General features: G+C 36.7%; 1 protein-coding gene across 1 annotated transcript in view; it reads left to right on the forward strand.

Annotated features, from left to right (window-relative positions):
• CPSF2 (cleavage and polyadenylation specific factor 2) overlaps positions 1 to 18,342 on the forward strand; it is a 36,977-nt gene extending 18,635 nt beyond the window's left edge. The window contains exons 11-17 of the mRNA XM_081049624.1: positions 7,134 to 7,234; positions 7,577 to 7,777; positions 9,637 to 9,789; positions 10,875 to 11,100; positions 12,197 to 12,496; positions 13,652 to 13,786; positions 14,164 to 18,342. Of these exons, the coding sequence (XP_080905750.1) occupies positions 7,134 to 7,234; positions 7,577 to 7,777; positions 9,637 to 9,789; positions 10,875 to 11,100; positions 12,197 to 12,496; positions 13,652 to 13,786; positions 14,164 to 14,256 (1,209 nt within the window). The 3' untranslated portion in view covers positions 14,257 to 18,342. The remainder of the gene's footprint in view (positions 1 to 7,133; positions 7,235 to 7,576; positions 7,778 to 9,636; positions 9,790 to 10,874; positions 11,101 to 12,196; positions 12,497 to 13,651; positions 13,787 to 14,163) is intronic.
• Positions 18,343 to 23,971: the final 5,629 nt, after the last annotated feature.

The raw sequence follows: 23,971 nt of genomic DNA on the forward strand, positions 1-23,971 counted from the left end.
CTTTAATTACACAAATTTCAGAACTCCTTCATTGGAAATTCTCATTTTTGAACCCTTCCATGGTACCCTCTGGAACCATACCCAGACGGTGTATATATTACACTGTTTTCTCAGTTTCTCTCCGTTCTGTAATTGGAATCCGGCTGTTTCCTACTGACACTCTTTTCCTGTAGCCCTCCCAGGTAGATGCTCTTTTTTTCTCTTTCACAGTTCATGTGCTTTGGGTGGGGTAGATGTTCTTGGTTTATATTGCGGCTTTGAAGCCATTTCTCTTCCCTTTGTATGTAGTTCATGCGCCAGACTTGACAATACACTAACCCCTCCTTGTTCCTGACATGTACCCATCTCTTGGTCCTTCTCTGTCATTCATCAGTGACTTCACACCCCGGTTCACAGCCTTCCTGTCCACTCGTCCTCTGGACTCCATTCTGGATGATGTTAGCTTTCACGTCTATCCGGCTCCTTGGCCCTGTCAGTTTCTTGACTCTATTTATTAGTGAATTTCTCCCGTCCACCCCAGCATCCCCTCCCACAGTTGTGCCCTCAACCTTGTGCTGACGGAACACTGTCCACATGTCTACCCCAGGCATTCCACTCGGGTCTGACAGCCGGCTTTCTCTATTGCTGCCATGCCAGCAGTGTCTCTGGGGACTTTGAGTTCACAACCCTCACCACTTTTACTGTCCGTTGCCCTTCCAGCTTTGAGTCCGTGGTCCATCATCATTTTGCAAACACCTTCAACTCTCTTACCCTTCTTTCTGTTATTGTACTCAGCTAGCAAAGCCTTGACTTTAGTCAAACCGTTTGCTTAATTTGAGCCTATACCCAAGCAATGTTATGTCACTGGAGTTGAACACACTACTGTGTGGACAGGTTTTCCTTCACCTTCATGACCTCACATCTCAGAAGGGCACCCAGTACTAGCACGCAGCATTCTGTGTGCTATTCCTTTTCGCACACTCCAGTAAGACAATTTCACATCTTGTTTCTTCTCAAAAATCCTACAACTCCATCTCAGTCGTCACCTGTTGCATGTGACCTTGTTTCCAACTAACTGAGAAGCGGGAGTCGTCAGACAGGAATTCCCTCATCTCCTCACCACCGACTGCCTGACCTGTTCCTGCATTTGCATTCTCTGCCTTGTCTCCTGTTACAGGAGCAAGACAATTAGTCAAATCGTCAAGATTCCAAAAGATCATTTTGCTGATAACCAATCCGTTAAATCTACCAATTTTCCCAAAACTAGTATCATTAACTTCAAGTTTATAGCACTTGATACTGAGTGGGTTGATAATTGCTGGGGTTGTGCAAAGTTTTAGATGACTGCTTTTCATTTTGTCTTCATAGCAGCCATTTTAAGGAATGTTTAGTTTGTTAAAAGCTGAGTACTAAGGGTTTGTTACTAACTGGACATAAGAAAAACAAATCTGACCCATATTCACTATAAAAGCAGACTGTTGAAGAATGATTCAGAGCAAGGATACCAAAGTAAAATGCTGTCTTTTGGGTTATTTAATAGCTTAGAAAGCTGAAAGAACTCAGAAATACTTGAATACTTGAAATAGTTTCATCAGATATGAAATACTATATGAGGCAATATTCATTACTAGAAATTCAATTAAGGCTGGTATGCCATTTGAGAAATTAATAAAACAGTATTAAAAGTGGGTTAAGTTTGAAAAAAAAATGAAAATGACATTCGTAGCTGAAACTTGAAATGTTAGGTTTTAGGTTTTTTCATAGGTAGTACTTTATGCTCAGGATTCTTTCCCTTCCTGCCATGTTAGGGATATTTCTTCTGTAGTTATCCCTTTTCTATCCATTTTCTATCCCTTTTTTCTCTACTTGGTCACATCCAAAACAATTTTTACTGTGTCTCCTCCTCTGCTCCCAGTCTTGCACTTCTTTGAGTCTTCCTTATCTCAGAGAACAACAGCACTTTCCACCTATTGACTCAAGCCAAAAGTACAGAAATTTAAAAAAATGTCCTGAGGAAATTCTACCTGTGGACTGCAACTTCAGCCCATGCCTGAGAGTTCCATTCTGCCCTTCCTGATGGCCTGGTTAGGGATTTCCAACTTGCCTAGCCAGCCCTCATAATCATATAAGCCAATTCCTAATAAAACTTTTAGTGTGAAAAAAAAAAAAGTTCATTAAAGTGTAATATACACTGCAAAGTGTGCATATTGTAAGCATACACTGTGATGACTTCACAAATTGAACCCGCTTCTCTAGCCTATGTCTAGATCAAGAAATAGAATACTAGCAGTACCCCAGGTGCCCCCTTTCTGATCTTCCCTGTCCCTTCCAAGGGACACAGGAGAGCAGAAACTTACTTCCAATTCCTTCCTTTTCTCTCAACACCCACAACCTAGCCTTGAGTCCTATTGGCTTGACCTCCAGATACAGCCTGCCTACCTTTCTCCAGCTCCACTGCCATCGTCCCCGCCAGCATCCTAGCCCGTCCTAAATGGTTTTGCCGAACTGTGCAGTAGTTTCCTAACTGGTTTCTCTATTTTTACGTTTATACTCTCATAATCCTTTCTTCTCATAGCAGCCAAAGAGATCTCGGTCTTTGTCTATCTGTCTGTCTCTCTTTATTATGGTAAAAACCACATCACAAAGTTTACCATTTAACCATTTCTTGGGGTTCAGCGCAGCAGTATCACCGGTATGCACACTGTTGTACAGAAGATCTTGAGCACTTTTCATCGTGCGAAACTGAAACTCTAGGCTCATTGAACAACAGCTCCCAAAGGCGTCTTTTAAACATTTATTTCATGTCACTCCCTTGCTGAAACACTCCACGGCTTCTTTCTGCTCTTTGAATGAAATCCACACTTCTTACCCAGGCTTTGAAGACCCACATGATCTGATTTCTAACCACCTTTCTGACCTTCGCGCATTCCTCTCTCTCTATGCTCTGCATTGCTACATGGCATCAGAATCTTTGCACTAGGTGTTTCTTCTGCCTGGCGTGTCCTTTCCAGCTTTGCCCTTGGCTGGCTCCTTGTCATTCAAGTCTCAGTTCAAAGGTCTCCTGCTCAGGTCAGCCTTCTCTGACTACCAATCTAAATAACTACGCAGCTGCCAACCCATCACCTTTAGTTGCTATGTATCCTAGCACTCATTACCATCTGATATTTTCCTTGTTTGTTGTCTTGCTCTGCCCACTACCAACGAGAATACAAGTTTCATGAGAAAAGAGATCTTGTTTTCTTTTAAATCCCTAGCACACAGAGTACATTGAAGTTCCTCCAGCAGTGTGTTGGTCAGATTCAGGAATGACCGAATTAGTGAATATGTAGTAAACCAGATTTCTGATCATATTAGACAAGAGTTTTTACTATGTATATATTTTTTCATGTACAAGTATTGCTCTCCTGAGTCAAGTCTTACTCATTTAGAAAGAGCAAGGATAGTAAATGAATAAGGCTTAATAAATTGGATAGATTTGATTAGGAAAGGGAGTAACTTGGAGATAATACTGTGAAGGAGTAGGAAAAAAAATGTCTTAGGGTTGATTATGCTAGAAATCTGTCTCTGAATGTAGCCATTAATTTCAGATATCTTAAATGAAAAATATAGCAACAGGCGTAAACTAAATTATGTGGTAAATGTTTCGGTAAAATTTATTTTGGGGAAAGACAGGCATCTGTTTAAGTTCCCAGTAGTGTATTATAAAGCAAAATAATGACCCTTTCTAAATGAAACTTATTTTCAAGTAAGTTAGTTACTAGGCATATGTGGGATGCCCAATAGAAACGTGTATCACTCCTTCATCCTATACAGTAGAATCACTTGATTTGGGTTTAATTTTTTTGTTACTTTTTGTTTTGAAATAATTTCAAAGTTAACAGAACCGTTATAAAAGTAGCATACCCAGCTTCCCCAACTGTCAGCATTTTACTGGATTTGCCTTATCACTTCTGTTATATACACATAGACACAATGTTTTTTCTGAACTATTTGAAACTGTGGATGTTCCATCATCACCTCTATACACAGGGGTGTCCATTACCTAATAACAAGGACGCTCTCCTGCAAAACCGTAGTAATCCATTGAATTAAGGAAATAAGCATTGATACCGTGCTACCAACTCATCCACTGACCCCGCTCACCTTTGCTAACTGCCCCAACAGTGTCCTTTCTGGTTACCTTTTCCTTTTGTGTTCGGGATCCCATCCAGGATTATACATTGCATTTAGTTTTCATGACTGTTGACATTTTTGAAGCATGTATGACCTCAGTTTTTTCCTATTCACATACAATGTCTATATGCTTCTTTAAAAAAAGAAATTGGACCAGATTATCCACATACTCTGAAACTAGCTGTTTTCATTTGAATCTTGAACAGTGTAAGTAGATACAGATTTACCTTACATACTACTTGGTATATTATAAACATTCAAATGTTTTTGAATAAATGAGTTCTTTTTAATAATATTATCATGATACATTGTATATATGTATTGTCGTTATTTAATACAGTGGTTCTCAAAAATATGGTGTGAGGACCCCTGGGGGGTCCCTGAGACCATTTCAGTGAGTCCACAAGGTCAAAATTATTTTTCATAATAATATTAAGGTATTGTTTGTCTTTTCACTGTTCTATGTGTATTATACTGATGAGTGTAAGCAATGGTAGGTAAAGGGCTGGTAACTTAGCATAAATCAAGGCAGTGGCACAAAACTGTACTAGTGGTCACTGCATTTTTCATTTCCACACACTTGTTTAAAAAAAGCCAGTTTCACTTATAAATGTCCTTGATGAAGCAGTAAAAGTTATTAATTTTGCTAAATTCTTCAGTAAAAGATTTAATAATTTGGGTAACAATGGGAAGTATGTATAAAGCACTTGTGTTGCATACCAAAGTACAGTGATTGTCTTGAAGAAAACCACTTGTATAATTGTTTGAGCTGTGAGTTGAACTAGCCACTTTTTTCTTGGAATACCATTTTTACGTGAAATAATGACATGATTATTCAGACTTGGATAATTAGCAGATATTTTCTCAAAAATGAATAAATTGAGCTGGTCACTTTAAGGAAAATGATTGAGAGCATTTATTGTTTAAATTTGATAAAGTTCAAACTTTCAAGTGAAAATTAGAATTTTAGAAACCTTACTCCGATCACTGTGAAATTGACAGCTTAAACGTAAAAGATTTTTCTGATGAGATTGGTGGTGATATTTGCAAATGGAAGTTTTTCAAATATTGTCAACATTTGTAAGATCTTTGTAACTTGGTGATCTAATATTTTCCACATAACCAATGCATGATGTTACAAAATTATGCATGAATAAAAGACCCATTCAAAGTGCAAGATAAATCAGTAAATTTTCATATAACAGAGTATGAAAAGTTATTGGTATGGTTTCAGATTCTACGTTACAACTAACCTTTCAGAAATTACCATTTTTTGAGTTTTAATGTGATATGAAGACGAATATTCATAAAAAGAATTATCTTCAGAAGAATATTTATATTTAAATATTTTTCCTTTTCTAATTATACATCGGTTTGAGGCTGGATTTTCTTCATATACTTTAACAAAACCACCATATTACAAAAGATTGAATGCAGAAGCAGATGTGGGAATCTAGCTGTCTGCTGTTGAGCTAGACATTTAAACAGATTTGCAAAAATGTAAAATAATATATTTCCTGCCAATTTTTGTTTGCTTTGGAAAATATAATTATCTTTTGTAAAAATACGATATTATTATTAACATGTATTGGTTTTATTCTTTTTTAATGAACAGATTGATATTTAAAAATTTTTTCAGTTTTAATTTCTAATGTGGTAAATATTGACAAATATAACCTACAAAAAACAGAAGCCCTGTACACCTAAATTAATAAAATGATACATGTCAATTATGTTTTATTTTAAAAATATTAAAAACAAAAGCTTTCGGAGGTTTGCAGTCATTTTTAAGAGTCCAAGGCAATCCCGATATCAAAAAATTTGCGAGCTACTGATTTAACCATTCTGTGTTGTTGGATTTTTTTTAAGTTGTGTAGAGTTTTTTTCATCAGAGATGTTGTTTCAGTGTATTTTTTTTCACATTTGTGTGATTGTTTCAGTAGGATAAATTCGTACAAGTAGAAATGCTGTGTTAAATGACAAGCGCATTTTTACTCTCAGATGTTGGCAAATCGCCTTCTAACACAGTTGTGCTAATTTTCCCATAGACAGTGTATGAAGGTACCCTTTTTCCCATATAGTAGTTAGCGTTGCCAATCTCATAGATTAAAAACTGGTGTTGCATTTTTAAAATTTTGCATTTTTCAAAAATCATTAATGAAATGAAACATGTCTTCGTGGTTATTAGCTATTTGTTTTTATTTTGTAAAGTACTTTTACATATTTATATTTGTTATATATACACACACATACACAGAGGGTGACAAAAAAATGTAAACACATTTTAAGAAAGAAAAAAAACTTATTAAAATTACGCTGATATTAACCACTTTGAGCACCTCTGGTAATTGCAGAAGTCAAACATGACATGCATTCATCTTTTGTTATGGGTATATATTGAGTATTACAATTTTAATACAGTTTTTTTCCTTTCTTAAAATGTGTATACATTTTTTTTGCACCCTCTGTGTGTGTGTGTGTGTGTGTGTGCAGTCCTTTTTGGTGTGTTGATCTTTTTCTTAACTGATTTAGAAGAGGTCGTAGGAAAAAGTAGCTTCTGATAATCATATAGTGCTGCAAATAATTTTTTCAGTTTCTTATAATTTTAAGAGATTTAAAATGTCAAAGCAATTTTTTTTTCATGTTGCCATATTTATTTATCTTTTCCTGTATGGCTTTTGGGTTTTATGTCATGTGTAGGCCTCACCTACGAAATTACAAAAATGTTTATCAGTATTTTCCTTTTCTGATTGGTGATTTTTTAACCAGTTTGGCTTATGTTAAACCCATCTTAGAAATGTGACAGCTCAATTTTAGTACTAATCTAAGTAGGATCGGTAAGTGCACGTAATGGAAATTTGAATAATTTCAGAGGAAAATTTAAAGGTGATGAATCAATTCAGAGATGTGATGTATGTCACACCCCACTGCTTTAAAGCCGCTAATATAGATATCTCCTTTCGTCTGCTGTTTTTCTTTAGTTGAGGAAACGTGTGAAGCTGGAAGGGAAAGAACTTGAAGAATACTTGGAAAAAGAGAAATTAAAGAAAGAAGCTGCTAAAAAACTTGAGCAGTCAAAAGAGTAAGTTATTTTCAGACAGATTATTAATTTATGTATGCAATTTGAGTAGAACTGATTTCTAAGACAAAAAAGTTTAACTGAAAATATTTAACTTCTCTTTTAACTTCATTGCTTTCATTATACTTACAAATGATGCCTGAATACCAAATTCTTTCAGTGCTAATATGAACAAGTATTCATTAACTGGCAGTTAATGGTATGTCTTACAAAATACCAACCCATTAATATTGCTAATTATTTCATACTTCAATTAGTATTCAGTATTCAAAAGTAATTTTATAAACATTAATTCAAAATCTTTTGGGGACTCTGTGACCTTTATCTGTCCCCAAATTATCCCAGGACCGATATAGATTCCAGTGATGAGAGTGATGCTGAGGAAGATATTGATCAGCCATCGGCTCATAAGACAAAACACGACCTGATGATGAAAGGTGAAGGCAGTCGTAAAGGAAGTTTCTTCAAACAGGCTAAAAAGTCCTACCCTATGTTTCCTGCCCCAGAAGAAAGAATTAAATGGGATGAATATGGAGAAATTATCAAGTATGTGAGCATAACAAGCTTTTCTTTCTTACAGATTAGAGGTATTAACGGTGTTATCATTTGAGCTCGGTGCATTTGGTCTCTCTGGTCATCATGGACTTGGTTAGTTTCTGAGGTCCTCGGCTTGAAGGATGTAGAAGACTTGTAGTTTGAAACGTAAAACTTGACAGGTTGAGGAACATCTAGAGAATTAATATTAAAGGAAAGCTGGTAGTTTTATTAGTATGTGAAAGGTTTAAAAAGATGATCAGGATGTTTTTTCCCACTTAAAAAGAGATAAGTGATGTGCATTGGAGAGAGACATAGGTAAGGAAGAACTTTGATGGGTGGGATTGTGTTAAGTTTGGGAAACGGATTACAAGAGTAATATGAGATAGCATGAATGGAACCATGGAAAAAGCTATAAAATCTATACCCACTTTAGAAAAACAGCTGAAATCACGTGTTCTAATCTCAAATTCAAAAACATCACTATCCTGTATAAAGATCTTCAGGGTTCCTGCCGCTTTTAGGTAAATGTCAAATGCCTTAGCATAGCACACGGTGTCTTTCATGACCTGGTTTCTCCCTACTTCTCTGTTACGTTTCTCTATACTTCTGTTATGTCAGTGTGCGTTCTTCTCTGGTGGTACCAGCCTTCTCAGTTTCTTCCTGCTCAGCTTTTTCATGTTATGCCTTTGCCTATGCTTTTCTTTCTGCCTTGTTCCATCTTCCCACCCCAGGTGGGAATCTGGCCTCACAAACTACTGGAAACTTTTCCTGTTTCTTCTTGCTACCCCAGCAGTGGTCCCTCTCTTGTACTTTCTTTGTGCTTTCATAATGCTAGCTTGAGCATATAGTGGACTTAGGTCACTCTTGGATTTAGTTAGGAAAATTCCACTCTCTACTTGGCCCTCTAAAATAGTAGAGAGGAAAAATAATCTAAATAGCATTGGTGAGTTTGCTTACCATTCCACTAAATTAGTGGCCAATCTGTTTAGCATATATGGACAGTGCTCTTTAGTTTCAATGTCCTTATCTGAAAAATGGGGTAAGAATTAAATGAGGTTGTGTTTTTAAAGCACTTAGCATAGAACCTGACTCATAGTAATTGCACTTTAAGTGGTTGCTACTGCTGCTGCTATTCTGTGGATTACAGTTGGAGGTACTGGACTCCAGGGACTAAGCTGCTGCTTTAACAATCTGGGTGTTGGGTAACAGAGGCTGGGATTCTCAGAGAGGCGCGTGAGTGCATTTGGAGTGCAGCATAGGCCATTATAGGAGGTTGGAGAAAACAAAGTTTTTAAAAAATTTGTTTTTTAATTTTAACATACAGCTCTCTCTGATATTATAAGTAAAAATGGGAAGATAGATGTGCGAATAGTTTGTTGAAATAAAGATGAAGGCTTTGAGGGAGCTAATGGTTTTGTATCTCAGTTTTGGTAATGTGCAAATGGAGAATTATCTGCTTTCTTTGGGCAGATATGGAATAACTGGGGGTCTTCAGGAAATCAGAGGAGGCCTGAGATTTATAAGAATTGGGAGTTGGCAAAGAGAACCACAGAAACTGAGAAAAAGAATTATTGAAACAAATGCAGGGCCAGGTTATAATAGATCTTATATTGGCCACCAAGACCTTCTAATGATGTGTCTGGGCCCTTTCACTGGCCCGCAGGATGTGTTTAAAGAGTACTACCTGACTGTCATGAAGGGCATACATACAGTCATCTGTAACTGATATAATGAAGTCACATTAGCTTTGGATCAAATGTATATTTCAATCTTGAGATATGTAAGGAGTCTACAAATTAGGCAATCTACTAGTTCTACATGATATTAGCTTGCTTGTTACTACTTATAATTCGAGACTTATTATTTAGACCAGAGGATTTCTTAGTGCCAGAACTTCAAGCCACTGAAGAAGAAAAAAGCAAATTAGAATCTGGCTTGACAAATGGAGATGAGCCCATGGATCAGGATTTATCTGATGTGCCCACGAAGTGCATTTCCATGACAGAGTCTATTGAAATAAAGTAAGTGCTTTCATTGCATTTTCAAAATACATGAAATTTCAAGTACTTGAATTATATAATTTAAATTGTTTCAATAGTGAAATTTCTGAATATCCTCTAATAAGTTTGTCCTTTTAAAATTTAATTTCTTCCACGTAAAGACTTGTGAAGTGGGATTTTTCTCTTCATTAATACTGTTTGAATGCCAAAGTAGTTGAACTGGCGGTGAGGAGAGGGTTAAACATTATATTGTACACTTATATGAAGAAACGTGCTTTTTGGCCTTTTTAGTATGTCTAGTAGCAGGAGATATTACACAATTCACAAGTTTAATTTTCCTAAGTGCTTGCTTTATAAAATATACTCCTTGATTTAGCCACCTCTACTGGCTTAAATCTTAAAAATACTATTTTGATCTGAAGTGGTTAAGAAACCTTTTTTTCCTTTTCTACTTGGTATAGTTAATAACATCAGTAAATCATCATTTTGGAATTTTTCAAAACTCATTAGCAAATAAAGTGGGTTATTGGTCTAGTGATATCACTTAGTATATATTCTTGGCTCTAGCTAAGGTCTAAATATTGCATATTAACAGTATCACAAAATTCTCTCCAGAATGGCTGTACCAGTTTATATTTTCACTAGCAGAGCCAGGAGGCTTCTTTCATCTCTGTTTTCTCACCAACATTTGACGTTATCTAGTTTAATGTTTTCTAGTCCAGTCAGTATAAAATAATGTATCAGTATTGTTTAAATTTGTTTTACTGTGATTCTTACTGAGTTTGATTATCTCTTCAAATGCTTGTTACCTTCTTTGTTTGTTCTTCTGTAAAGTCCACGTGTATGTTCTTCGAGCAGTTTTCTCTAGGGATTGCTGCCTTTTTGTTAGATTTTATTTGCACAGGTTCACTGTATATATATTCTGGGTATTATCTGGTTGGTTTTAGACAATGCAAATAAATGTCCTCTCCCATTGTGTTATAAGAGTTGCTTATCGTCTACTTCATTGATGAAAATCTTTAACTTTGGTGTGATGAAATAAAATATTTCCCATTATGTTTTTTTGGGTTCCGAAAAGTAAGCTTGAATAATTACGTCTATTACAGAGCTAGGGTTACTTACATAGACTATGAAGGACGCTCTGATGGGGATTCCATTAAAAAGATCATTAATCAGATGAAACCACGGCAGTTGATCATTGTCCACGGACCTCCAGAGGCCAGTCAGGATCTCGCAGAGAGCTGCCGCGCATTTGGCGGGAAAGATATTAAAGTGTACATGCCAAAGCTCCATGAAACTGTGGACGCCACTAGTGAGACGCACATCTACCAGGTAAATATGGGGGCATCTGAGCCACACAGAAGTAAGTGCTTTCTGTCGCAGACAGGGACACATACATTAGGAATGCAGTGGTGAGACAGACGTGGTCCCCTGCCCTAGCAGATCTTACAGTCTGTGGGGCTTATACAGGGAAATAGTATTTATCACACTGGTACACCTCTGATAGAGAAAGTACAGGATGCTATGAGAGTATAGAGGAAGACCCCAGCCCAAATTTGGAGGTTTCAAAAAGATTTCCCAGAGGAAGTGATGGTAACTAAGCTGAATCCTACAGGATATTCAGCTGGGTTGTATGTAGAATAGGAAAGAGCGAGAAAGGCAGAGGAAACAGCATTTGCAAAAGCAGTCAGGTGAGGGAAGGGTGAGTGTTCAAGAATTCTAAGGTTTTATAAAAATTCACAGATGTCAAGGTTCTCCTATTTGAATAAAAAATGGAGGTAGGCACAGAAAACAGGAATAGAGGAGAGATTGATCACCTCTTATTTGGTAGGGAGAGATGGTGTCAGTTAAGGCAGAAGTGTTGTCTGTATTCGTTTGGGAAAAATGAATTAGGATTTGGGCAGAAAAGTCATCCTGGGCAGAGCAAAGGAAGCAGCATTCCAAGAATATGAAGGTGTGAAACTACATGGTGTATTTAGAAAACTATAAGGAACTCAGTGCTCCTCAAGTAGCATCAAGTATTAGATAGTGAGACTTCTCAGTGGTTTCCAACCTCAGCTGCACGTGAGCATGATCTGATCTTGGGAGCGTCGGGGCGTCAGGTGTCAGTGCTCTGGTCCGTCTCACTAGTTATATGGGAACCACTGGAGGTGGGGCCCAGGCAGTGATCATTTTTTTCCCTTCGAATTGCCATGTGACCCCAGTGTGCAGTCAGGGGTAAGAACCTTCACTTTGGAAAGGAGACAGCGGCCCAGTGATCTTACAGGCCATTAGGTCATTACCAGTCATGATGAAGATCAGATGAGTGAAGGAGTTTCAAATTTTAATATGTGCATATTACCAGAGTTAGAAAATGATACTAATGGGTTATGTTAGTTAATTTATACTCTGTGGGTTTTCTTTCTCTTTCTCCGCTTTGCATATCTAGGTGAGATTAAAAGACTCACTTGTTAGCTCCCTTCAATTCTGTAAGGCAAAAGATGCTGAATTAGCTTGGATAGATGGTGTCTTAGACATGAGAGTTTCCAAAGTGGACACAGGAGTTATTTTAGAAGAAGGGGAACTAAAGGATGATGGAGAAGACTCAGAAATGCAAGTGGATGCCCCTTCAGATTCTAGCGTGATCGCACAACAGAAGGCCATGAAAAGTCTGTTTGGAGATGATGAGAAAGAAACAGGTGAAGAAAGTGAGATCATTCCTACTTTGGAACCCTTGCCGCCGAATGAGGTAAGAAAGCGTGTGCTGCTTCTGTCTTTTCCTTAATTTGTCATCCTTCAAATTTTCCTTTTATGTTTTTAACCATGTCAAATATGTGTCACATGTAGACTGATGTTGGAGGTTTTAAAAAGATTACTCAAAGTTATGTTTCTGTGTGTGGGTGTGTATCTTGTACGGCTAGGGAATAACAACTTAAAAAAAACCTTAGGAGATCTTCCTATAAGATACGTAATTGTATCATTGGTTTTTTTGTATGATTTTTTAATTGATTTGTTTTTTTCAGTATGGATTTTTAAATACTAAGTTTGATGATTGTGAGGATCACCTGCTTGCTTCTAATCGGGAGATTTATAGTTTTCTAAGTATGTCATACTGCTGCACTCCAGTTTTTGTTTATTGTCAATTCAGTTCAAATCACTTTTGGTTTTGATATAGTTATTTCTCTTTTAAGTATAGATGTAATTCTAGTCTAGTATTGGCATGTTCTCAAGAGCCATCTACTTAATTAGCAAAGGTTTTAGGTCATTAATGTATATCAATATGAAAACTATAAGAGTCCCATATGTAGGTCACGTGTAGCCCTTCCAGGCAATAAGAATAGAGAGACAGCCTCTGTCATTGGATTCTTTTCTAGTACTACCCCTGGAATTGGGAGGAGGAGGTAGAACCTTTTTCTCTCTGTACTAAAGCCAGCAGTCTTCAAAGCAATTTCAGAGTAGCAGCATTTGTTTGAACCACTTGCCCCTCCGATTCTAAAACCCATAGCATCCACTGCATTTGCTCTGAGGGAGGAGGGAAAGCGGAGTGGGATCAGGAGAAAATTTTTGGTTCATCTCTGCCTACTGGCACTCTAGTTGACCCGTTAGGCAGTGGGTGAGTGAAGAGAGCATAGCATTGCCAAATGCCTCTCTCTTATTATGAGGCATGACTAATAAAATTGATTGTGAAACATTCAGAAATGTGAAGGGCTTTTTAATGTTAAATAATGAGGTAAAATTCAGAACAAGTTGCAATGTGATTTACAGTCTTGAAATGATCTGTCAAAGGACTTCAGGGAATAATAGAAAATGTCTTAAACATCATGTGTTACTTCACTTTATTCAGTACAACTACGTGCCTGGTATTCTATTTGAAGTTATTCTTTCCCTTTTAACCTTATTTAAGGTTCCTGGACATCAGTCCGTTTTTATGAACGAACCAAGACTATCAGACTTCAAACAAGTTCTTTTACGGGAGGGGATTCAAGCCGAATTTGTAGGAGGTGTACTTGTTTGCAACAATCAAGTAGCCGTCCGAAGAGTAAGTGTGTTCAGTAAGAGCCGAACTGAACAAATGCTTCTGAGGTTGTGTCATTTTGAATTCTGTAGTTCTTGATTGGTAATTTCATAGAACTGGAAATCAGTAATTATATTCATAATGATGACCTTGAAGACTTATAAAAGTGACTCAAAGACGTGATATATAATTTTATTGTAAATTTGTATTTGAATTCTCTGACATTTATATGTCTATGTAAAATTCATGACTTGAACGTTCTATCCATATTCTGTGAATCAGAACAACCCATTCCCTGACCTATCATAAAGTAATCTAGTTAATAGATTTTGGTTATTATGTCTGCATATTAATCGATAGAACATGTACTAAAGAACTTTTTTGTTTTACTTGGTTTCTAGACAGAAACTGGACGCATTGGATTAGAAGGCTGCCTTTGTCAAGATTTTTATAGGATAAGAGACCTTTTATATGAACAGTATGCCATTGTATAAAGGACATGATGTCAAGAACTATCTGTTCGACCTTTCTAAGAAAAAAAGGATTCTTGTTCTAAACTTTTGCGCTTTTTTTTTTTTTTTTTGGTAATATATAAAAAGCATCTGCCAGAAAAACTTAACATGCATTAGATTTTTAAAAATGTAAATAGAGACCCTTTTGTTAATGCTTACGTGAGCATTCTACCTTTTGGCTTTGAGTAATAGAGATCCTAACACATGTGCAGGCCTGAGAGTAGATTGGTTTCCTTTACAGACCCCTTATTCTAGAAGGGCTTTTTACTCGAAGAAAACAATGCAACTTAGCAAACCAGTTCATGGCCTTAGAGAAACATATTTGCATGCGTTCTTGCAAACTGTTTCTTACATTTCCTGGAATGCAAAGAGAATTATTTAGAAGCGACGTGCTATTCGAAAAAAACCGATCAAAGCTCTTTCTTCTTTTGAATTCTAATATGCAGTTGTGTTCACATGGAGCATTTTACCCCGGGCCTGGATTGCCCAGTGATGATGCACTGTAGTGCGAGCTTGTACACATTTGGTTCAGAAATCAATTTTTATTTCTCCCATTTCTTGTTTTATTAAGATTTTGTTGTTCACTGTGAATTAGAACACCATCGTTTAAATATACATATTATAATTCAAAAGAACTCTCTGGTGTGTTATAGTCTTAAGAGTTCTGCATACATTTTAGACACATCTTAACGGTCAGTTAGGTTACTGTATTAAAAACTGTTTAGTGCTCTGTTTTCAAGGAAATAAAGGTCGACCCTCACATTTTTATAAGGTATGAGTATAATCTAATTAAAAGGTGTGAATGTTTTCATCTCTTAGGCTTGCTCTCTCCGGAGCTTGCCAAGCAGTGGTAGGGATTTATACACATTACTACAGAAATAATACTGAGGTTGGTTGGATAAGGTCATCCTTTCTGTAGTCACATCTTTCTTGGGGCTGGCAGCCCCGATATAGTATAAACCACTTGTATGTAAGAGTAAAAACTGAATATATGCAATTTGCATTGATCTTAAAAATGAAAATCATGTCACCCTATTGTAATCTGTTGATACTTTCTAAAAATGTAGCTTAATTATGGCAGACCTTGATGTTTATTTCTTAAGTATTTAAGCCCTCCTCTTTACACTTTGCATTTTTAGAAGGATCAGACTTCCTATGTAACTTCTATGGAACTATGTGTATAGAGTACAATCCAGTGATATCAGACTAGAATTAATATTTCATTCTATTTCAAATGCTTACAAAGCTTTTCTTGTGGATTTTAGTGCTAATGCAAAGTTTACAGTCTTCTGATACTGAAAACCAGATATACAGTGTTATACAAAACATACAAAGTGTTACAGAAGATGGAGATATAGAGTATGTTTCCTTTGCAGAGCTCTGGAAAAAATTCACTTAAACTCTTATTACTGACTAGAGTAAGCCTAAAATTCTATTTATTTTACAGGGGGAAGAAAGTCTGCATTTGTTTCATGGCTTAAAGCATTTGGTTATACTTATTACATTGCAATACTGATAATGAAAAATTGTTTTCTGCCTAGCCTTTTTATTGTCCTATGAACAGGAACTAAAGTACTGCTCGAAGATGGCTGTGCTAATATTGCAGGAGTAATACTTTTACCTGTTCTAGATGACAATATTACTAAGATTTCTAAAATGAAGGTATTTGTTTAGCCTCAGTTACTTAAGAAAAATAAAAATTTTGAAAAGAACTATGAGATAAATCATGAACTCAGAGGAACTTCCATATCTTTACTGTTTAGAAGCAAAATAAATATAAGTGGACCATCACCTGATCTCTATAAATAATAAGGTTAAAAATAAACTTTCTTTTGTATTTATTGTAGTGGGATTATAAATGTCAATTATAGCAAACTTTTCTATATTTTTATGAATGAGTAGGTGTTCTGAGACAGAAGTGAGGAAATCGATTTTCTAAGGGCCATTTGCCTTTTTTAAAAAAAATTGAGATAAGATTTGCATACCATAAAATTCACTCTTTTAAAATGTACAATTCATTGGGTTTTAGTATATTTACAGAGTGTGCAACCATCACCACTATCTAATTCCAGAACACTCTCATCACCTTGTAAAGAAACTTCATGCCCATTAGCAGTCACTTCCAGTCCCAGGCAACCATTCATCTATTCTCTGTCTCTGAATTTGCCTGTTAGGGATATTTCAGAAAAGTGGAATCATGTAATATGTGGCCTTTTGTGTCTGATTTCGTTCACTTAGCATAATATTTTCAAGATTCATCAATGTGGTAGCAAATACTGGTATCCTTTTTATGGCTGAATAATATTGTTGTATGGATAGACCACATTTTGTTTATCCATTCATCAGTTGATGGACATTTGGGTGGTTTCCACTTTTTGGCTATTATGAACAATGCTGCTGTGACACTGTGCACAAATTTTTTGTATAGACATATGTTTTAAGTTTTCTTGGGTATATAGATGAGTAGAATTGCTGGATCATGTGGCAACTCTTTTGAGAAACTGCCAGACTGTTTTCCAATGTGGCTGCACCATTTTACATTCCCCACCAGCAATGTATACGGGTTCCATTTTTTCCACATCCTGAGCAACACCTGTCACTTACCATCTTTTTAATTTTAGCAATCTTCATGTATGTGAAGAAGTATCTCATCGTTTTGATTTCCATTTCCCTAATGATTAATGATGTTGAGTATCTTTTCTGTACTTATTGGCCATTTGTGTATCTTCTTTGGAGAAATGTCTGTTCACATCCTTTGCCTATTTTTGAATTGGGTTCTTTATCTTTTTTTTGAATTGTAAGAATTTTTTGTATAGTCTGGGTGCTAAATTTTTATCAGATATATGATTTGCAAATGTTTTCTCCCATTCTGTGTGCTTGTCCACTTTCTTGATAGTATCCTTTGAAGCACAAAAGTTTTTTATTTTGATTAAGTCTAATTTATCTATTTTTTCTTCTTCTTTGGTTTCATATGCTATTGGTGTCATAGCTTTAGAAACCATTGCTTCATCTAAAGTCACAAAGATTTATGTCTGTTTTTTTCCTGAGTTTTAGCTCCTATATTTAAGTCTTTGATCCATTTTGAGTTAATTTTTATATATGGTATGAGGTAGGGATCCAATTTGATTCTTTTGCATGTGGATATCCAGTTGTCCCAGCATCATTTATTGAAGAGTATTTCTTCATCAGATTTTCTTGCCACCTTTGTTGCAAATCAGTTGCCCAGAAATGGATGAATTTGTTCTTGGACTCTAAATTCTATTTCAGTGATATCCTTATATCAGTACCACATTGTCTTGATTACTGTAGCCTTATATTAAGTTCTGAAATTGGCATGTGTATGTCCTCTAACTTTGTTCTCTTTCAAGATTGTTTTGGCTATTCTGGTGTCCTTGCATTTCCATATGAATTTTCAATCAGCTTACGAATTTCTGCAAAAAAAAACCATGGTGGAGGGCATAGTGGTTGAAATATACAGCTTAAAAATCTTAGAATATTTTGGCTGAGAGGGAATATCAAATTTGTCTAGTTCAACACACTTATTTTAGTACTGAATGAATGGGCCTATAGAAGGGAAAGGATTTGCTTGAGAGCCAAATAGTCGGTCAGAGACAGAGTTGGAATGGGAACCCGGCCTTACAGAGTCCAATACTAAATGAACGAGTCTAGACTCCTTATAGAATCCAGTCATTCAATACTAAAATAAGTATGTTGAACTACATGAATTCTGTAGTCCTTCAGCCATAACATTCTGAGATTTGAAGCTACAAATTTCAACTTTTTTCTGCACTGTTGTGCTGCTTCAGTTCCTTAGCTTACATTCACTTGCTTAGGAATAAGAGGTTCAGTTTTTCTCCTCTGAGAATGGTACCTGGCAAACTGTACTTAGGACAATAGCATGCTGAGAGAGATTGATTTCTGTTTTATGTCATGGCCAGTAAAGGTGGCGGGGAGAAAGGGTAAGTGTGACCTTCTGTACTTTTCTTTGATTGTAAGTTTCTAGAGTTGTATCACAAGGTTGTTATTGTCCTTTAAATAAATATTGATGAACTGATTACCATTTAAGTCAAAGGATGTAAGTGGTGGTTTGTAATTCAGTGGTTGAGAGAGTGATTATTTGTTTGTTTTGGTGGTGGTGGTTCTGTTTCGCCCCCCATCCTCCCTTTTTATTCAGCCATTCGATAGAATGGCGTATAAGTGAAGAGGCAATGGGAACTAGAGAAGGAAACTTCAGATCTGCCTACCTGGGCCTGGATCAGGGAATGGTTTCCTCCCCCCTCCTGCTTGTCTCTCACTTTAACCATCTCAGCTGTGTTTATGAGAAAATACCAAAAATTACTAAAATGAATTTAATACCCCAGGACTTTGCTGGAAGTGAGGGGTATCTTTGCTTCTTCTCTCTCCTGTTCCCTTTGTCCTGCCCACCACCATACACGCATGCAGACAGCTCTGTTTTTTGGTGCTTTTCATTTCATTACTCAGGCCCATTTCATTTTAGTTCTTGAAGTAAATGTGATTTCAAGGCGCAAAATAGAAGTTTGGAGAGTTCTATCTCTCTTTACTGTAATTGAAGAGAACCAAAAGTGTATGTGCTTTTGTGAAATTGTCAATGGATTCCAGGATCCTACTCAAATCTTGACACTGAATGATAATCTCAAGTAGAGAATACACAAGGATTTATAAGGACCTCCTACATCATTTTCTGAAGTTTTGTTGATTCTCATGTTCAATATCCAATTTATTGTATGTATTTCCTTTTTCTGACACAATTGTGATACTTTTTTAAAAAGGTACTACTAAATTATACATTCAAAACTTGTGAAGTCTTTCAAACAAATCTCTGGGAAGCTGTTTTTATTCCAAGGGTGCTGTTGCTGTCATTGTTTAAATATGTTTAGAGCTTTCATTTCTCTTCAGATTCATTTACCAAGCTTATGAGAAATGTAAATTATTTCAGAAAAACATTGTGGTCTTGGTCCAACATGACATGACCACTGGACTCTAAATAACAACAACAACAAAAAAAGATTAAGAAACCCCTTTTCTACAGACATTTGCTACCATACAAGATTTTTAATATTAAAAAATTATTTAATACAAAGTATAATTAAAAGTAGTAGAATATACTAGAAATCATAAAGATTCTCTAATTTCCAACATCACTCATAGGGCATGGTTCAGGTTAAATTTCATATTTAAATATCAAAGGACATAAACCTAATGAGATTGTATAAATCCTTTATCACTTACAAGAAAAAAATTACCTACCCTAAATGGACAAGGTCAAATTCTCAAGGTTTTTCTACTTTGAGACTGTATCAATATATGTGATTTTTTTTCAAGGATACAAACTATTGCAGGAAGAATATGATTAAGATTCAGGACATGGTGCATTTTTAACTTTTAAGCAGAATTTTATATCTACATATTACCCATTAAGAAATAATATTTTCACATTTATTTTAACTATTTTTTATTTTAACTATTTTATTTTAACTATTTACTTGAGATGATGAAACCATTAAGCAGAAATTTTTCTAGTAGTACAAAAATCAGTGTAATAAATTCTTAATAGATAAAATACCACTTTTATGTATCTTTATTTTTTAACTTCTTATTTTGAAATAATTTTAAACAGAAAAGTTACACGAATAGTTTAAAAGATCCTGTATATCCTCCCCCTAGATTCCCCTGTGGTTAACATTTTGCTGTATTTGCCTTATCATTCTATCTATATGTACATATTTGATACTAAGTCTCAGTTATAATGTCCCAATAGCCTTAAATACATTAGTGTATTTGTTTTACAAACAAGGACTCTCCTGCATAATTATGGTACTTCCGTCAAAATTAGGAAACCAATATTGATAAAATCCTACCATTTAATCCACAAACAACATTCAAATGTTAGCAGTGACTCCAAAAATGTCCTTGTAATAATAATCCCTTTTGTTCCATGATCCAGTCCAGGATGATGCATGCCTTTAGTTATGTTTTGCCTTCAGTCTTCCTAATCTAGAGCGTGTCCTCAGTTTATCTTCTTTGTTTTTCTTTTTTTATGATTTGGACATTTTTGAAGAGTGCTGGCCAGTTACTTTGATTTATGACTCTTACTTTGTTGTTTCCTCATGATTAGACTTAGGTTGTGAATTTTTGAGAGATACCAGAGAAGTGTTGCGTTCTTCTCTACATTGTAACAGGGAGCACATAGTATCAATATTTTATATTACTGGTGAAATTAATTTTTAGCAGTTGGTTATATCTGCAAGGTTTCTCAAATACTGTGGAGTTAGTATTTTGTACTTATTAATTAATTAATGAGTAGTATTTTGTGGGAAGCTACTTTGAGACTGTATCAATATCCTGTTCTTTACAAATTTTTGTCCTCTAGTTTTAGAATCCATTCATGATTCTTATCTGAAGCAGTTATTGCCAAATGGCGGTTTTCTAATTGTTTTCTATTTGCTGCTTTTACGTTTAATTATCATTCTAGTGTAAGCACTTTTCCTTTTCTGCATTTAGTATATTAGTGTGGAACATGGATTCTGTTTTATAATCTACAGACTGTCCTGATTCATTTTAATCCTCCAGTTTTCCAAGATTTGTCTAGTGGGAACACTTTCAAGCTGACTTCTGTGCTCTTTTGACATGTCCAGGTTCCTTTTTGTTTTTGTTTTTAATTGTGGTGAAAAAAACAAAAACAACAAAACAAAAAAAACACATAACATTAAATTTACCACCGAAATCTATTTTAAGTGCACTGTTTAGTAGTGTTAAGTATATTCATGTTGTTGGGCAACAGATCTTTAGAACTTCTTCATGGTACAAAACTGAAACTCTGTATCCACTGAACATGAATTTTCCCACCCGCCCTGCCCCCCAGCCTTGGTAACCACCTTTCTACTTTTTGTTTCCATCGTTTTGACAGCTTTAGATACTTCATGAGTGCGATTATACCAGTCCTTTTGTGACTGTCTTATTTCACTTAGCATAATGTCACCCATGTTGTAGCATTTCACAGGATTTCCTTTTTTTTTTTAAGGCTGCATAATATTGTATGGATGTGCTACAGCTTCTTTATCCATCCATTCATTTATTGATGTACATTTGGGTTGTTGCCACCACTTGGCTATTATGAATCATGCCACGACGAACATGGCTGTGCAAATATCTCTGATATCCTGCTTTCAGTTCCTTTGGATATATATCCCGTGGAATTACTGAGTCATATGGTAGTTCTATGTCTAATTTTTCGAGGAACTTCCAACTGTTTTCCATAGTGGCTGCACATCCCCATGGTTCTTTGAGTGCCTTCTTCCTTTCAGGCATTGCAAGCTGTTCGGGCTCCATCTTGTATTTTCCCTGTCGGTCCTGGGGTCAGCCATTCTGCCAGCCTCCTGGTTCACTTTACTGGAGAACGGTATTTAGAACCAAGGTCTGGGTGCTAGGTCATGGTCATCACCACTGTGCTATCATCGGTACTAGGTCCTCAGCGAACGTTAGAAAATACGTCTCTGCTCTTTGCTCATCATCTATATATGAGGTCAGACATTTAAGTTTGCAAATTCATCCTAGAAAAAATGCTAAATTCCTCATTGCTGAATATCACTACAGTCACCTTCGAAGTCCTCCCCTTGGGAAGCTATGCACCAATGCCAGTGCCTAGTCCACCCTTCAAAGCAATTTTGGAACTCTTTTTCTGGAATGGCCATCAGAGCTGTCATTGTATTACACTTGATGTCCTGAATGCCATCAAAATGTCTTCCTTTCAATATTTCCTTTATCTTCAGGTAAAGAAAGAAGTCATTGGGGCCCAGATCAGGTGAGTAGGGAGGGTGTTCCAATACACTTATTTGTTTACTGGCTAAAAACTCCCTCACAGACAGTGCCGTGTGAGCTGGTGCATTGTCGTGATGCAAGAGCCAGGAATTGTTGGCAAAAAGTTCAGGTCGTCTAACTTTTTCATGCAGCCTTTCAATACTTTCAACTAGTAAACTTGTTAACTGTCCAGTTGGTACAAAGTCATAATGAATAATCCCTCTGATACCAACAACAAGTTCGCAAACTTAATTGTTCGGCCTTGTATGTTAAAGGCCACAAGTTCGCACTGACCTCGAATTCCCCTTCTACTCCGTTAAGTTTATTCTAGTCTTTCCCCCTTCCATATTTGCACCTCCTTTCCCCTATAGTGAAAAAAATGGGGCTCTCATAATCCTCAGTATATGTATTTATTCACTCCCTGTGATTAACCAATCTCCAGACTGTGTGTGGCTGCTTTGCTCCAAGCCCCCTACACATGGTTGCTGCAAGGACTGTCTTTCCTCCCGTTCCCCAATCCGTGGCAACACCTGCCAACTGAACCCCATAGCATGCATTTTAAAGAATGCACCTTTGGCTCAGAAGCCACTGCCACAATAGATACTTCATTTCAGTTCACATGGTAGCAATGGTGAAATATGCACAGATTCCGAAGGTTTCTACTTGGAATGGGACTGTATAGACTTTGGGTGTTTGTCTTGGTTACTTTGTAACGATACTTTCCTCATTACTTTCTACTTTATAGCTAAACCAGATGTCAGGATGGCGGTGGAGTGGGGTTAGTGGAGCAGAGTACAAAAAGGAAGGCGGGGGAAGCCTAGCGTGAGGGGAGTAGTGGGTATGGCAGGAGGGTACCAGACAGTAGCAATCACTACTAAAATGCTCTCTAAGCTGAAATACATTAGCAGTTAAAGATCCTAAGTTCTGTAATAATATTTTAGAACTGTCCTTGTGCAAAACTTTGCCTGTCAGTTTATCATTTGGATCACCCACCCCCTTAACTCTTAAGTTTTAGGCGTGTCAGGACCACGTGCACTGCACTGAGTGCCGAGCTGTTCTAAACAGTCATCCTCCAATCTTAGTAGTGTGTGCTGGGAGGAATAATATTGGCCCCGGGACAAATGATGCCTTAGTAAGCTCAGGATGGAGTCCAGTGATGGAACAAATGCGGGAACCTGTGTAAGTATTAGAATTTATTCCGACCTGTGGAAAAAATGGAGTCTATGGCCATAATTATTTCCATTTTAGAGATTTGGTTCACCTCATGGGAATCGCTCAAGTGCTTTTTTACTAAAAAAAAAATAACAGCCCCTAGCAATAGCAGCCGACACTGAGTATTTTCTATGTACCAGATACTGTGCCAAGTATTTTATGTGCATTGTATCATTTAATGGTGCTCATGAACAGAATGGGCCCTGTTTTCACCCATTTTACTGATGAGGAAACTGAAGCCTGTGGTCTGTCATCAGTCCTCCAGTTCTCACACATAATAGCATTACAGTCTATGCCGATTTTGATATATCATCAGTGAGAGTTGTTTAGTTTTGAGCAAAACTCTCTCTGGCTCACTTCAGGGCAAAAGGAGTTATTGGGCCAATAACCCCGGGCAGCTCTGGGGATCCAGGTGTTGGGCCAAACACTGCCAAGGCAGCACTGAAGAAACGAATCAGCTGCAATTTGGGTCCCTCAACATACAAAGTCATGCGGGAAATCCATCATCGGCCTGGCTTTTGTTGTATGCTGACTGTACGGCTTGAGAAATGGTGGCACCTTGATTGTCAGGTTTACCAAGGTTAGACACAGGTAAGGAGACTTCACCCGGAGAATTAGAGGGGCTTTTACCCCAAGGTGGGAGGCACAGACAACAACAAACGCCCGC

The sequence above is a fragment of the Rhinolophus hipposideros genome (genome assembly GCF_964194185.1).
Source record: "Rhinolophus hipposideros genome assembly, chromosome: 5".
Lineage (NCBI taxonomy): Eukaryota > Metazoa > Chordata > Mammalia > Chiroptera > Rhinolophidae > Rhinolophus > Rhinolophus hipposideros.